The sequence below is a fragment of the Perca fluviatilis genome, chromosome 1 (assembly GCF_010015445.1).
Source record: "Perca fluviatilis chromosome 1, GENO_Pfluv_1.0, whole genome shotgun sequence".
Classification (NCBI taxonomy): Eukaryota; Metazoa; Chordata; class Actinopteri; order Perciformes; family Percidae; genus Perca; species Perca fluviatilis.
The window spans coordinates 45,697,730-45,711,182 of record NC_053112.1 but is presented as its reverse complement, the minus strand read 5'-3'; the positions used below and the strand labels follow the sequence as shown (position 1 = coordinate 45,711,182).

The 13,453-nt window shown below is 44.2% G+C and overlaps 1 protein-coding gene across 4 annotated transcripts in view; it reads left to right on the top strand.

The window, feature by feature from the left end:
* zdhhc5a (zinc finger DHHC-type palmitoyltransferase 5a) overlaps positions 1 to 12,966 on the top strand; it is a 35,626-nt gene extending 22,660 nt beyond the window's left edge. For 3 of the 4 annotated variants that reach the window (XM_039809157.1, XM_039809166.1, XM_039809160.1), the window contains exons 6-12: positions 561 to 663; positions 1,183 to 1,274; positions 1,505 to 1,631; positions 2,116 to 2,224; positions 2,374 to 2,483; positions 7,235 to 8,385; positions 10,948 to 11,179. In XM_039809157.1, the coding sequence (XP_039665091.1) occupies positions 561 to 663; positions 1,183 to 1,274; positions 1,505 to 1,631; positions 2,116 to 2,224; positions 2,374 to 2,483; positions 7,235 to 8,385; positions 10,948 to 11,179 (1,924 nt within the window). Of the gene's footprint in view, positions 1 to 560; positions 664 to 1,182; positions 1,275 to 1,504; positions 1,632 to 2,115; positions 2,225 to 2,373; positions 2,484 to 7,234; positions 8,386 to 10,947 lie in introns of all 4 variants that reach the window. The other variant, XM_039809173.1, reaches the window with a different exon arrangement.
* The last annotated feature ends 487 nt before the right edge of the window (positions 12,967 to 13,453 follow it).

Sequence of the window (13,453 nt, the reverse complement as noted above, 5' to 3'; positions counted from 1 at the left end):
GGGGCAGTTCAGTGGAACAAGTTAGATCGTACTATTAAAGTCATTTCCAGCCTGAACTCTTTCAAAAAGAGCATCAAGGTCTGGTTACTAGAGAGGGTTGCGGAATAGATCAAAGGGCAAGTTACTATTTTTATTTATTTAAGAAAAAAAATATTTATGTTATGTCATTGTCTGTTCTTATCCTGATGTTGTGTTTTGAGGACCACAATGGAAATAAGTCCTGGACTTTATTGTGTTTTTATCCTTGATTGTATTTTCTTTTTATCATGTGTAAGGCATTGTTGTTACAATTAAATAAATCCAATCAAATCACAAAGCTTTATTTGGACCTCAATAGTGTCCTCCTCAGCAGTGACTAAAGTTCCTTCCTTCATTTCCATGATCAATTCTAATTCTTTTGATGACTCATGTTTCTTAACACCGCCACCACCAGGCCAAGCAGTCCGTGTATGCACAAGATATACTGTATAATACTGCCATGAAATGTATTCTCTGTGGGCCTTCTTCAATCAGTTTTAATCTGGTCTTTTAAGATATTCCTTGACCCTCTGTGCTCTCAGGCTAGGTGTAATGTGTGTTGCAGGCCTGTTCTTTATCCCTGTTGCTGGCCTCACTGGTTTCCACATAGTGCTTGTGGCCAGAGGCAGGACTACCAATGAACAGGTGGGAAACTCTGTTTTTAGTGCGTATGCGCCAGTGTCGAGTCAAATAAATGAGTCGCAGAAATCCTGTAGTTGATATTGGGGGAAAAAGTGCAGTAGGTCATCTTACAAACCGTAGGGTATTTAGGTGGAAAACACTGTGGACTACTTTAGAAAGATGCAAAACCAGAGAATACACTATTTTTCAATCTGGCAAAATAAACTATTTCACAGCAGCCTCTCGAACCAAGTGCTATTAAATACCATTTTAAAACTATTGATTCGTTAATTTATAGGTTACTAAGTGCCAGGAAAACCACACTTTTTTTTCTGCTGCCAGCAGGTGGGGTTTGGCCCTTCCTCTCTACTTACAAATATTAGAAAGTTGTTATCAGTGACATTATTTACAGTAAGAGCCCATGCCTTAAATCAAACTGTATTCATTTTAAATTGGTGACATGTTTAAAAAAAAATGTTTTATCAGTAGTCTTTCATCTTTTGAATGCTTTTGTTGGTCTTTCTTTTTTATTCATTTCTCCAGGTAACAGGGAAGTTCCGAGGAGGTGTTAACCCTTTCACCAATGGCTGTTGGAAGAATGTCTCTCATGTCCTCTGCAGCTCACAGGCACCCAGGTGCATTTTTTTTTTAATTTATTTTGTACCTACTACTCTCTCTGGTCGACTATTTATAAGCATTACATAGCATTGCAAAGGCATGTCTCCACCCAGTGTATACTGATCAACATGGCTCAGTATACAGTATATTGCTAAACATAATAACAGACATAAAACATCCAAATGTTAATTCCAGGTCTGGACACGGCCTAAGATGTGGACACTCACTGTCTCTGTGCTCTTTGCAGGTATTTGGGCAGAAAGAAGTGTGTGCAGAGTGTGTGTGTGCAGCCTCCCTTTCTGCGGCCACAGCTGACAGAGGCCCAGCTGGCAGCAAAGATCCTGGACAACGGTATACAGGGAGACCTGCACCGGGTAAGAACAGCAGGATGGGTGCTCATAGTGCCATAAACACTGGGGAGTAAGCTCTGCTTTGGCTGAATGACTTACCACAGGCAGTATATACAGTATATGCTAGAAAATAGGACTGTTGAGGTTGACAATGTATTTTGTTTGAAAAGTTTACTGGTATTCTTCTAATTTGTTATTTTTATCTATCTATGTATCGGTCTATAAGTATTATAGATAGATAGATAGATAGATCTATCTATCTATCTATCTATCTATCTATCTATCTATCTGTATAGTATAATTATATTTGTACTAAAGGCACAGATAGCTGGTGTTTTGATAATGGTGGTGGAGAGCACTTCACACATAATTTCCATGTAAGGAAGTGTTTCCATGTTTCTCCACTCATTTAGTCAGGTTTTTCTGTCACTGGTCTGTAGAAGTGATAACAACACGTCTATTTCAGGCATCAGAATGTGATTCTTTGACTTATCTCCCTTCTCTCCAGTCCAAGTCCAGTCTAGAGATGATGGAGAGTCAGTCATGTGACGCTGAGCCTCCTCCTCCTCCTAAACCAGAGCTCCGCTACCCTGGAATCACCAGAGGAAACACAGAGGGTAATGCTGTCTAACTTCCTGCTACAGCTCTGACTTTCACCAGGCATCTGCAAATGGACTTTTTCGCAACTTCATTACTATGATTCTGTGTTGCTTTCACTTTTTTATTTTTTTATTTTAATATTCTTTGTCTTCCCACCCTCCTGCAGAGTGCAGTCTACTGAACAAAGCCCCTCCCACCCCCACAATGTACAAATACAGGCCCACCTACAGCCCCGGCAAGAACCACACAGCGCTCACACACGCCTACGCCAACCAGGTAAATGCACACATAAACACACAGACAAGAGACAGCCAGATGATCTACAAGGACAGTCAGAGAGGTCAACTTTTTAGCCAAATATCACAAATTACAAATTTGCCTTAAGTCACTTTACAGGGTTTAGAGTTAACCCTCAAAGTGGGAGTAGCAAGATGATTAATGACCAATTTATTTTTGTCCTAACACAACCCCTGAGGTGAAATCAGGAGGCAGTTGCAGGTAGTTTAAAAACAAAAATTATCTTAACAATACATTAAAATAAATAATTCCCAGTGGCTTAGGCCTGGTGGGGTGCAACTTAGGCCCGGTGGGCCACCAGGCTTGCAAAACACTGGGGGAAACCCTGAGTGGAAATTATTTCATAACTGCATATAATTTGGCCAAGAGGTGGAATCTACTGAGAGAAAAGCAGAGGGCTGACAAGAGAGCTATGAGGTACTCCATATTTCACATCAGAAAATATTGATGTAGTATTATTAAAGAAAACACACTGTGTTCTTTCATATAGGTAAGCTTGTAACCATGTGAGAGCAAGGCCAGAGACGCCAAATTGATTTTGAAAAGCTTAATTTCATTTTAACATTTTCACATAAACCAATCCTATCCAGGCCATGCTGAACAATGTAATCTTTTATGATTACGGCTTCAGTAGACAGTGATATGATATTAAGAAAACCAGATTTGGGGGCCATGTTGGGGTTGCAGTTTGAATTAGTAGGCCTATCTGCAGAGCTGCCAGTAAAAGAGGTATTCTACGGTATATTTTTAGTAGAAAATATTGGTGGACTAAGCTTGTGTGGTGATGCAACTTTGATTTCCTTAGATGTTTATGCTGCCGCGCTGTTGCTATGATGTCTGTCCATGTCTGTACGTTGTCCGTCCCTTTCTTGTGAACGTGATATCACCCCTGAAAAGAAATGTCTTCAAATTTGCACAAATGTCCACTGGGACTCAAGGATGAACTGATTAGCTAAAATCAGCTTTACACTCCTATTTAAGAAGTGCATGCTGTGTATGTATGTGTTTTTTTTCCATTTGTCCCACCCTCTGCTTCTTTTATCTCTTTGATTTCACTCTAATGCATCTCCATTTTTGTTTCTGTTTTTCCTTTTTGATTTCCTGTCGATCATCTGGGTTTGGTTTCTCAGTGGCTTTCTGTTGATCAGTATCAGTAAGTGATTGTTCTGAAAGCATTTTTTCTCTTTACCTATACTGTTTGCTCTGGACATGGGTAAAATGCTGTTTAAATACATGTAAAATGGTTAAGGACTAAATTCATCTGTCTCGGCATTACTGTTTGGACAGAGTGAGTAAAAGAGGAGTATAAGGCTGATAAAGAGAGAGTCAGGTTTTGTGTTTAAATCAAAGGATTGTACCTGAGTACATCTAGATTGATAAGTTGGTTCCACTCAGTATTTGTACCCATGTCCACATCCTCCCCACTGTCAATCCACCACTCTGTAAAAATATTGTTTTGATTCATTCATTTCTCCCTGATTAGAAATATGTCTCCTGTAGATTCTCTTCAGAGTTTGTCAAAAGAAATAGTTCCACTTTAGCTCGGATAAAAAGTCATTTTGATGTTTCATGCTCTTGTCACCTGAGTCAGTTTTGTATGGAGACTCTCCCTGTTTTCCTGTATTGTGTGCTTTTGGAGCTTTAAGGACATATTGTATGTGGAGTTTTAATCCCAATGCATTACTGCCTATAGAAGTAACAACAAAATTAATTCTGTTCATTATTTCCGGTAAATTCAATTCATTAAAGTGCTCATATTATGCTTTTTGGCTTTTTCCCTTTTCTTTATTGTGTTATATATCTTTTTGTGCACGTTATAGGTTTACAAAGTGAAAAAGCCCAAAGTCCACCCCAAAGGGACTTACCATCTCCAACAGAAAACACTGTTCACCAACTGCTCCAAACAGCTCTATTGTAGTCCAGCCTTTACTTCAGAGACCAACGTGGGTCACTTTGTAACACACGTTATAATGCTCACCTAGCTGCTAGCATGTCTCTGCTTCTGACTGGCTAGTAGTCCTTACCTAGGTACTGAGCATGATGCCTAACTCTGTAGCTAAAACAGAGAGCTCAACACACAGGTTGAAAAGAGGAGCTGCAGCAATGTACAGTACAACAAGAATATGGTGTTTTTTGAAAATTAAACCATTTAAACCTATTCTGATATAACCTCTAAATACACTCTTCAATAAAATCTTAAGACCGGGGGAAACATTGCAAGTTTTTCACATTTCGCGCTAGTGGATCATAACCAGGTTGTAAGTACTGCTTCAAAATGCCAAAAGAAGAAACAGGAGCAAGAGACAAAAAATAAAGAGTAGGCAATTTATTGAAAACTGCATTTAAACTTAAACAGGCTGTTCATCTGCTGATCAAAAGTTTAAGACCATAGGCATAAAAAGGTAAAATCTGCACAAAAATATGGCTTTCGTGTCATTGTTCTTCAGGCAGTCACACTGTCATAATCTCCTGATGGCAAAGGCAAAAAGGCTTTCTCTCTTTGAACTTGGCCGGATTGTTGAGCTGCACAAGCAAGGCCTCTCGCAACGCGCCATCGCTGCCAAGGTTGGACACAGTAAGACGGTCATTTTACATTTCTTAAAAGATCCTGAGAGTCATGGGACAAAAAAGTCAAGTGGTAGACCCAAACAAATTTCACCTGCACTGAGCCGCAGGATACAACGGGTTGTCCGTGAAGACACAGGTCGATCCTTGACCCAAATTAAGGCCCTTACTGGTGCTGTCTGTAGCCCAATAACCATAAGACGTCATCTGCGAGAGAAGGGCTTCAAGAACAAAAAACGTCTTCAAAGGCCACGTCTCCTCCCACGCCACAAACTTGCCCGTTTGGAATTTGCAAGGGAGCACCAAACATGGGACATTGAAAGGTGGAAAAAATGTAACCTGGACGGTCCTGATGGCTTTCAACGTTACTGGCATGAGAAAGAGATCCCACCGGAGATGTTTTCTACGTGGCACTGTGGAGGAGGCTCCATGATTTGGGGTGCTTTTTCATTCAATGGGAAAATGGAGCTTCAGGTTGTCCAGGGGCGTCAAACGGCGACTGGCTATGTGGACATGTTGCAGCGGGCATCCCTCTTGACTGAGGGCCCCCGTCTGTGCGGTAATGACTGGGTCTTTCAACAGGACAACGCTGCAATTCACACCGCCCGCCTGACGAAGGACTTCTTCCAGGAGAATAGCGTTGCTCTTTTTCGACCATCCTGCGTGTTCCCCTGATCTTAATTCCATTGAGAACACCACATGGAGCAACGTTCCCAGCAGCCTCCTGGGAACAGTTGCATCAAGCATGCCGAAACGAGTGTTTGAAGTGATCAACAAGAACGGTGGGGCTACTCACTACTGAGTCCTTTTTTGACACTTTTAGTTCTGTTGTGGGTTTATTTTTGGGCTATGGTCTTTTAAACTTTTGATCAGCAGATGATCAGCCTGTTTAAGTTTAAATACAGTTTTCAATAAATTGCCTGTTTCTTCTTTTGGCATTTTGAAGCAGTACTTACAACCCGGTTATGATGCACTAGCGCGAAATGTGGAAAACTTGCAATGTTTCCCCCAGTCTTAAGATTTTGTTCAAGAGTGTACAATTATGAACCTGAAAATGAGCATAATATGAGCACTTTAAGAAATATTACTGTATGTCTTAATTGTAATTATTTGTGTGACCTCTGTACTCCCCTGCAAGTAGTCAAGGGAGAGAAACACTTTTTTATATGATGTATTTGTTGTACAGATGGTTAGTGCTAATATGATTGACAATGCATACATACATTGTCTTTTTTCAATTCATACACTGCTGCCATTTACAGTGTCGTTCTGTTGTATTTTTAGTGACTTTTAAAACCCTCACACCATTGTACTGAAACGTGATATGGCAATCTGAACATATTATCTAACATGGAGAAAACAAATATGATTTTATCATTTATGAAGAGAAGCTTTCGGGTCACTTGACCTTCATCAAGGCAAATGTTTGACCAAAGGGAATCTTTAAAATGACCAATTTACTAATTTACAATGACAACAAATAGAGAACACTTTACAACAGCTGTGCTCCCATGACGGCGTGACGTTTCATACGTAGTGGCAAGGCCGAGGACAGTAAATGGAGTGCAAGCGGCATGTACTTGAATTCACTACTGTATTTTAATTCAGCCACTACATGCCATGAGAAATATGTTTTTATCAGTTGTTTTTTTTACAATGCTTTTGGTATTTGTGGTATTTGCTAAGTTCCACACAGAGCCACTGCTTCAAGTTAACATGCGTGCTGAATTGAAATGGAGTGGAAACCACGCCCAACTGGCACAAACTCACACTGTGCCGGTCAGGCTTTGGAGCACACCGAGCATAAAGAGCCTTTAGTGTGCAGAGCTTTCATTTCTCAATGGCCTTCCTTCATCTTAGTATTGTGTGGTGATATTCTCAAAGTAAAAAGAAAAGAAAAGGGCTGTATTAAGCTTTAGATCAACTATATCAGCATTGACCTGTAAAAAGACAAGTTTCTGTCTGGAAAGAAATGTGGGCAATAGCAGAAGTGGAGGTGTTGTCAGGATGTCAACACTAGAGGGAGTTTGAGTGCAGCAGGAATTTTTGGTTAAACTCCCGTGTAGCTCGCTGCTCTCATTTGCTCAGCTTCTTGTTTCTTTCTTTTCCCTCCTGCTGCCCCTCTCTATTTCACCTTCCCTCCTCTCTCCTCCTGCCTCCTCCAGTTAAGTCGAGGGGAGAGTGTTGGCAGTGCCAGGGACTCCTCCTCCTCCACCTCCTCCCTCCTTCAGGCCAGCCAGCAGCCTGGTTTCCGCTCCCAGCCCAGCCTGGACCGGAGGGACGCTTCATCTGACCGAGTCGGAGGGGGAGGAGGTGGGGAGAGAATGGAGGCCAGAAGAGAGGTGGGGGGAGGGGGCATCCCTGGATACTCCCTCGGCGGGCGCTCGTACCCCTCCTTCTCCGACCACACGGTCCTATCGGGAGTGGCGTCCCGATCTTCCAGCTCCACGCACACCTCGGCAGGCGGCGTCCACGTTTCCGAGGCGACCACCAACTCGGCCAGCTTCAAGAGCTTAGCCAATCAGACGCCCCTGCATCACCACCCGTCCCGCAACGGGAGCCTATCGTACGACAGTTTACTGGCAGGTGGGGACGATTTCGACAAAGCGGTGGCGGTGGGTCCGGCAGCCCCTGAGGTCTCCCCTGGGAGACCCTGCACGCCAGCAGCAGGCGGCTACAGCTCCCCTTTCCTGTCGTCGCAACCGAGAGACGCGGAGATGCACTCCCAGTCCTCCCAGTCGCCCCATCACTACCACCGCTCCTCCTCCTCCCACCACCACCACCACTCCTTCCTCCATCGCTCCTCCTCCTCCACGTCTTCCTCCCCGCCGCCTCCTCCGGAGAGGGAGTGCCTGCTAGGCGAGCCCCACCCCGGCGCTCACCCCCCGCCCGCCAGTCAGGCCTCGGCTCCCCCGTCCTCCTCTGCCCCGCCTCCCCCACACCATCACCACCACCACGCCCATCACCACCACCACCACGCCCACCATCACCACCACCACTCCTCCTCCTCCTCTTCCTCTACCTCGCGCCCTCCCCGCTTCGCTGCCCCTCATGCCCCGCCCCACCACGCTTATCCCTACCGCACCCGCTCCACCGACACCCCTCTGGGATCCTCCTCTACCTCCACGACCCACCCTCCGCGCTCCCCGCACCCCCCGCCTCTGGGCAAGTCCCTGTCTTACTCGAGCGCCGCCGCCGCCGAAATGCAGTACCGGCTGGTCCGAAAGGCTTCTGCGTCAGCCGGAGCCAATGCGGCAGGGGTAGGAGGAGGAGTAGGAGGAGGAGGAGGAGGAGGAGGAGGGATACAAGCGCCGAAGTGAGTATGAATTACACCTTTTGTCAGGACGATTGGTTTGCTGTTAACGCTGAAAAAAAACCACCTGCCCGCCTGAAAACCTTACTACCTGATTGACTGCTCCTCCTGCTCCTCCTATTCCCTTCCCTCCTCCTCCTGCTGCCAGATTTCCTGTGAGTTCTTCCTTCTTTTCCCTTTGCTTGTCTTTCATTTGTCTGGTGAGCTTTCTCACTGTTACATGTGTAATGCTGTTGTGGTCTGCCTGCTTGTTCTTGTCTCCTACATTATTCTATTTATTATTAGCCTATAGCAGACACATCTCTATCCATACCCACTGTATATACCACACTATCAAAAGGTACACTGTTCAACGTGATGCAGGGGTGTTAGAACATAAGTAACAATTTGTGAATTAAAGGAGACCTATTACATAGCATTTTTCAGGTTCATACTTGTATTTTGTGTTTCTACTAGTACATGTTTACATGCTTTAATGTTCAAAAAACACTTTATTTTTCTAATACTGCCCATGGCTACTGCACCTGTATTCACCCTCTGTCTGAGACGCTCCGTTGGAGCGCTGTCTCTTTAAGCCCCCTCCCCGAAGAAGCCCAGTCTGTTCTGATTGGTCAGCGTTTGCGTATATCTGGAGTTCTAGCAGGAATGTGATCCAAACATCAGCAGCTAAGGTTACAGCTTTCCCAGACTTAGCATGTAGCTAGCTACATGTGGCAGGGTGTGTTACGTAAACAATGCAGCGTGCCTGCTTGGAGCAGCTGGCGATATATAGAATACCGGCTCGGTAGGACATCATACTAAGCCAACAGTAGAAAAAAACGTTCAGACCCAAGTTTAACGTAAACCTCCAACTTTGTAACATTATAGATATGACATAAAATACAGGAAAGCATAATAGGTCTCCTTAAGATGTACAAAAACATAATTCAGGGTGTGCAAAAGTAGCAGTAACGCAGTAGAACTAACAGTTAAAGTGCAAAGTGAAATGACAACATCCACATTTTTCACCATCTTATTAAACCTATGTAACACATAAAAACTAGGGAAACTTTTCCACTGTGACAATGCTCTTTGTTACGATTGTGCACAAATGCATGGACCGTTGGGCGTTTCTTCTCAGTAATGACCAACCGTAGCAGATCCGACACGCTTGCGGTGTACTTTAGAATCGGGTTAGTTCTTTGCGTTGTAGTTTATCGCGGCACAGTCAAACTTTTGCATGGCGACAATTAGACCGTTCCATCTTCTGCCACGTTTGCTTGTGTTTCGTTGCTTTTCCATCCTGCTCACTGTACTCGCACGACTGCATGGGTTTACTCTCACTGCTGTGGTTCTCATAGTGTATCTTCATTGTGACCTTGATGACTAAATAAAATGTGTAGAGTTTGAATGTTGCATGTATCGCCAACTATTGAAGGAAAACGTGTTTCTGATCATTTCTCCAGCATAGCCAACATTCCTAATCAACTGTTGTGACAATAAACTGTGTCTAATATGAATGTTCCAACTTTCATGCTAAGACACAAGTTTTTTCAGCAACAGGCTTTATCATTACATGAGCAACATCTGCAGTAATAGCAGGCGTGGCCCTTTGAAGTAAGATTGTACGTACATACCGACCCATGTAGACTGAGGTTTGGGCTGAAGACCAGCTAAGTATTTTTAAGCTAAAACAAAAGATGCTTTTGCAAGTATCTTGTTTGGTTCGGTTAGAACAAACCCTGGTGGGCGCCCGGCTAGCTCAGTTGGTGGAGCGGGCGCCCATGTATAGAGGTTTACTTCTCGACGCAGCGGGCCCAGGTTTGACTCCGACCTGCAGCCCTTTGCTCTCCCCTTTCATTTCTTCAGCTGTCATGTCAATAAAGGCCTAAAATGCCCCCAAAAAACAATCCCTGGTGCGTTTGCCCGTTTAGTTTGATTTGTTTGGCCGAGTGTGAAAGCTTCAGTGGAGCTGTGGAAGGTAGATAATCACAGTAGATGGTAGATTTGCGGTTTCAGCATGCTTTCAAAAGCTGAACTTCTGAATCCATCTGCTAGCACCCTGATCAATCAGTCGGGAGCAGTTGATTAAAGAGTGTGGCATATACACATCCCACAGTAATGCACACTCATGATTCTTTCATTTTGTCATCAGGAATCATAGTTATATTCTCCTGGGGGAAAAAGTGAAATATTATGATTCGTTAATATCTATAATAAAACATAAAACCTTGTCATACTGTCATACTTTGGATGGTATTAAATTACATTCTCTGTGGTATTAAAAAAGCTTTTAAATCGTCATTAATCATGTCACGCTATCTAATGTTCATAACCAGTTTATTTCTGTGTCAGTTCTTTGTGGAACCAGAGAATACTTAGGCTATATAAGCATTTAAGTTTGATCTCCCCCCTCCCCCGCGGGTTACACTTAAGGCGATTTCAGACCTGTAATAATGTCTCATGTGTTGCCAGCTGTTTGGAAATGAAGGGGTTCAGTTCTAATTGTTAGTGTCCTAGATCTCTGTGGACTTCCTGTCCTAAACCGTCCCACTGATCGTCTTTGGGTTTCTTTTTCTAAAACAGGGATGAGCTGATCCAGGTGAAACCTCTGAGTCGGACCAACGGCGGCCAGCTCTTCTCCTCCTCGTCCTGCTCCGCCCCTTCCTCCCCCTCTCACCCAATCGGTGTGTCCGCCCGGCCTGGAGCTGCTTTCCCCAGCGCAGCGTTGATGCCGAGCCCCCCCCACAAGCCTACGGGTGGCGGGGTGAAGAAGGTGACAGGCGTCGGGGGAACCACCTACGAGATTTCTGTCTGAGCGCCGGCCAGCCTTCCGCTCGAGGACCGATGATGACGAAAAGGAGATGCTGCTGCCTCCGCCTGCCTTTTTGAGGGACAGATTTTGGGATTTTCATAAGCGACCGTTAGACCAGGACATCTGAGGATGGGTTGAACTCCTCTCTGGCCGATTGACGGTGGAGCTGAACTGTGCTGGACTGCCCTGTCTCCGGGCATCCACCTCCAATAACTCTGCTGGTAAACTGAGAGTAAGACCTGGACTGATGTAAGCCAGGACTGGGCTGTAAAAGACTATTTTGGGGGTGGGGGGGATCTCACTGGACCAAACGGGAATTATGTTTTGGCACCTTTTTTTGTGTGTGTTTAGCATCAGCAGGTAGCACGAGGCATTAGCGTGGTCAGGTCTGGGTGTTACATTATACAAGTATAGCAGCGCAGGGCATTACACTGCCAGGGCTGCGGCCGCCAACCGGCTCTGGGGCTCTGGAGCTCTGGAGCTCTGGAGCTCTGGGGCTCTGGGGCTCTGGGGTTTGAGGACTGTAAGTTTACCAAGTTTCCAATCAGCACTTTTGAACTGAAGCTGCATTAAGGTCAAAAGTAGTGCTGTTTAATATTTTAACATTTATCCACTTACATTTCAAATCATCATAAAACACAAAACCCCATGATGATGATGATGATGATGATGATGATGATGATGATGGTGGTAATAACATGCATTCATGCACAGTATTTGGAACCCGATCAAAATCAAAGTAGAATCCATCCAAAGTGAAGGGCTTCCCATAGACGACCAGTTTAGTGTAAACTGACCAGTCATATCAGACTGTCTTACAGCTGTCGGATACACCCTACTTTAAATAACAGCATCCACCAAACGGAGCGATCTCATTGGACCACGAACCCAAGCGGTGTTGTGTGCATGCGTGGAGTCGGCGATGCAGCCCGGACCCAATCCACCGCCGACTCTCCTCGAGGCCGCCGTCTCGTTCCCAGCCTTCCGATCAGTCACGGAAATGCACAACCTGGACCCGGCAAGGAGGTCAATAATCTAGCGAGTGAGATCTGTTACGGACTTGTGACAATCTGCCGCGTCACAGATCCACTTTCCTTTTCTCTCAGTGTCGCTGGCGTGAATTGGCTTGCCTTTTTGACGAAGGGATGAAAAAATGTGTCAAAAACAAAAATCCTGATTCCCCGTTTCTCTGATTCCATTTGATTTATTTCTAGATGTGAATATGGTTCCATGTTTGTACAGGGTGATGTGATTTTAAATGTGGGTTTCTTTTTTTTTAAGTGGCGTTCATACCAGACTGCAGCATGCACTACTATTACTACTAGCCACCATAGGCCATCTTGTTTGGCTGTGGACCAAAGTGGTCCGTTCGAACAAACAAGTGAGGAACTAAAGTGAACAAAGGAAATCCTGTTTTGGCCTTTTTGTTTTCAACGGGCTCCTTAAGACAAGGCCGTCATTCCTCGAGCAATTGCCTTGAAAATTAAACTGTTTTTTTTTATGTCACCTATTTAATTTGAAATTGTTTTATATGAATTTATATGGAAATATAGCTATTGATAAACCAAGAGTTTTTAATATTGTCTCAAAAGAGGGGTTGAGTTTTAGTCCTATTAAAAAGAAGAAAGCAGCCAGCTGATTGGTTTTTGGTTCAGAAGCTCCGACCAGACGCCTTATTTATAAGATGGCCAGTAAGGATTTCACTTAGTAGTTCTCTATAAAAAAACTTCACATGGAAATAACCTGTTCTGTTAAAAATAAAAAAAATAAAAAATTGATACAACAATGAAGCAAGTGGCCCCAATCTCTTACTACTCAAACTGGACAGTCCTTCTGATCTCCAAATGAATTTGAATTTAGCTTTATGGGAAGTGATTTTAAGATTAAAAGGCGCTCTAAGCCATGTTGGGTGACGTCACTTCTTGTTGACGTTCGAAGTATTGTCAAACAAAACTGAGGCTAGCTCACCCCTCCCTCATCCCGTCCCCACCCCCCACCCCAAAGTCCTTCTTGTCAGTTATTGGCTGGAACACTGTTTGTTATGTTTGGTGGTGCAGGTTGGCGCAGATTGTTTTCGTTGCCGTTTGTGGAGCCTGGGCTGTCTACAGAGACCGCAGTGTGTTCAGGGGACAGGCAGCTAGCAGATAGAGAGGAGATGTTTGCTGTATGTGACGACAAATGCCGTGGCCTAAAAAAACGCGCGACATCGCTAGAGCACCTTTAAGTTAAAACATCAATGAGGCTCCCAGTCTGAGAAAATGTTATATTGTTTAAAAT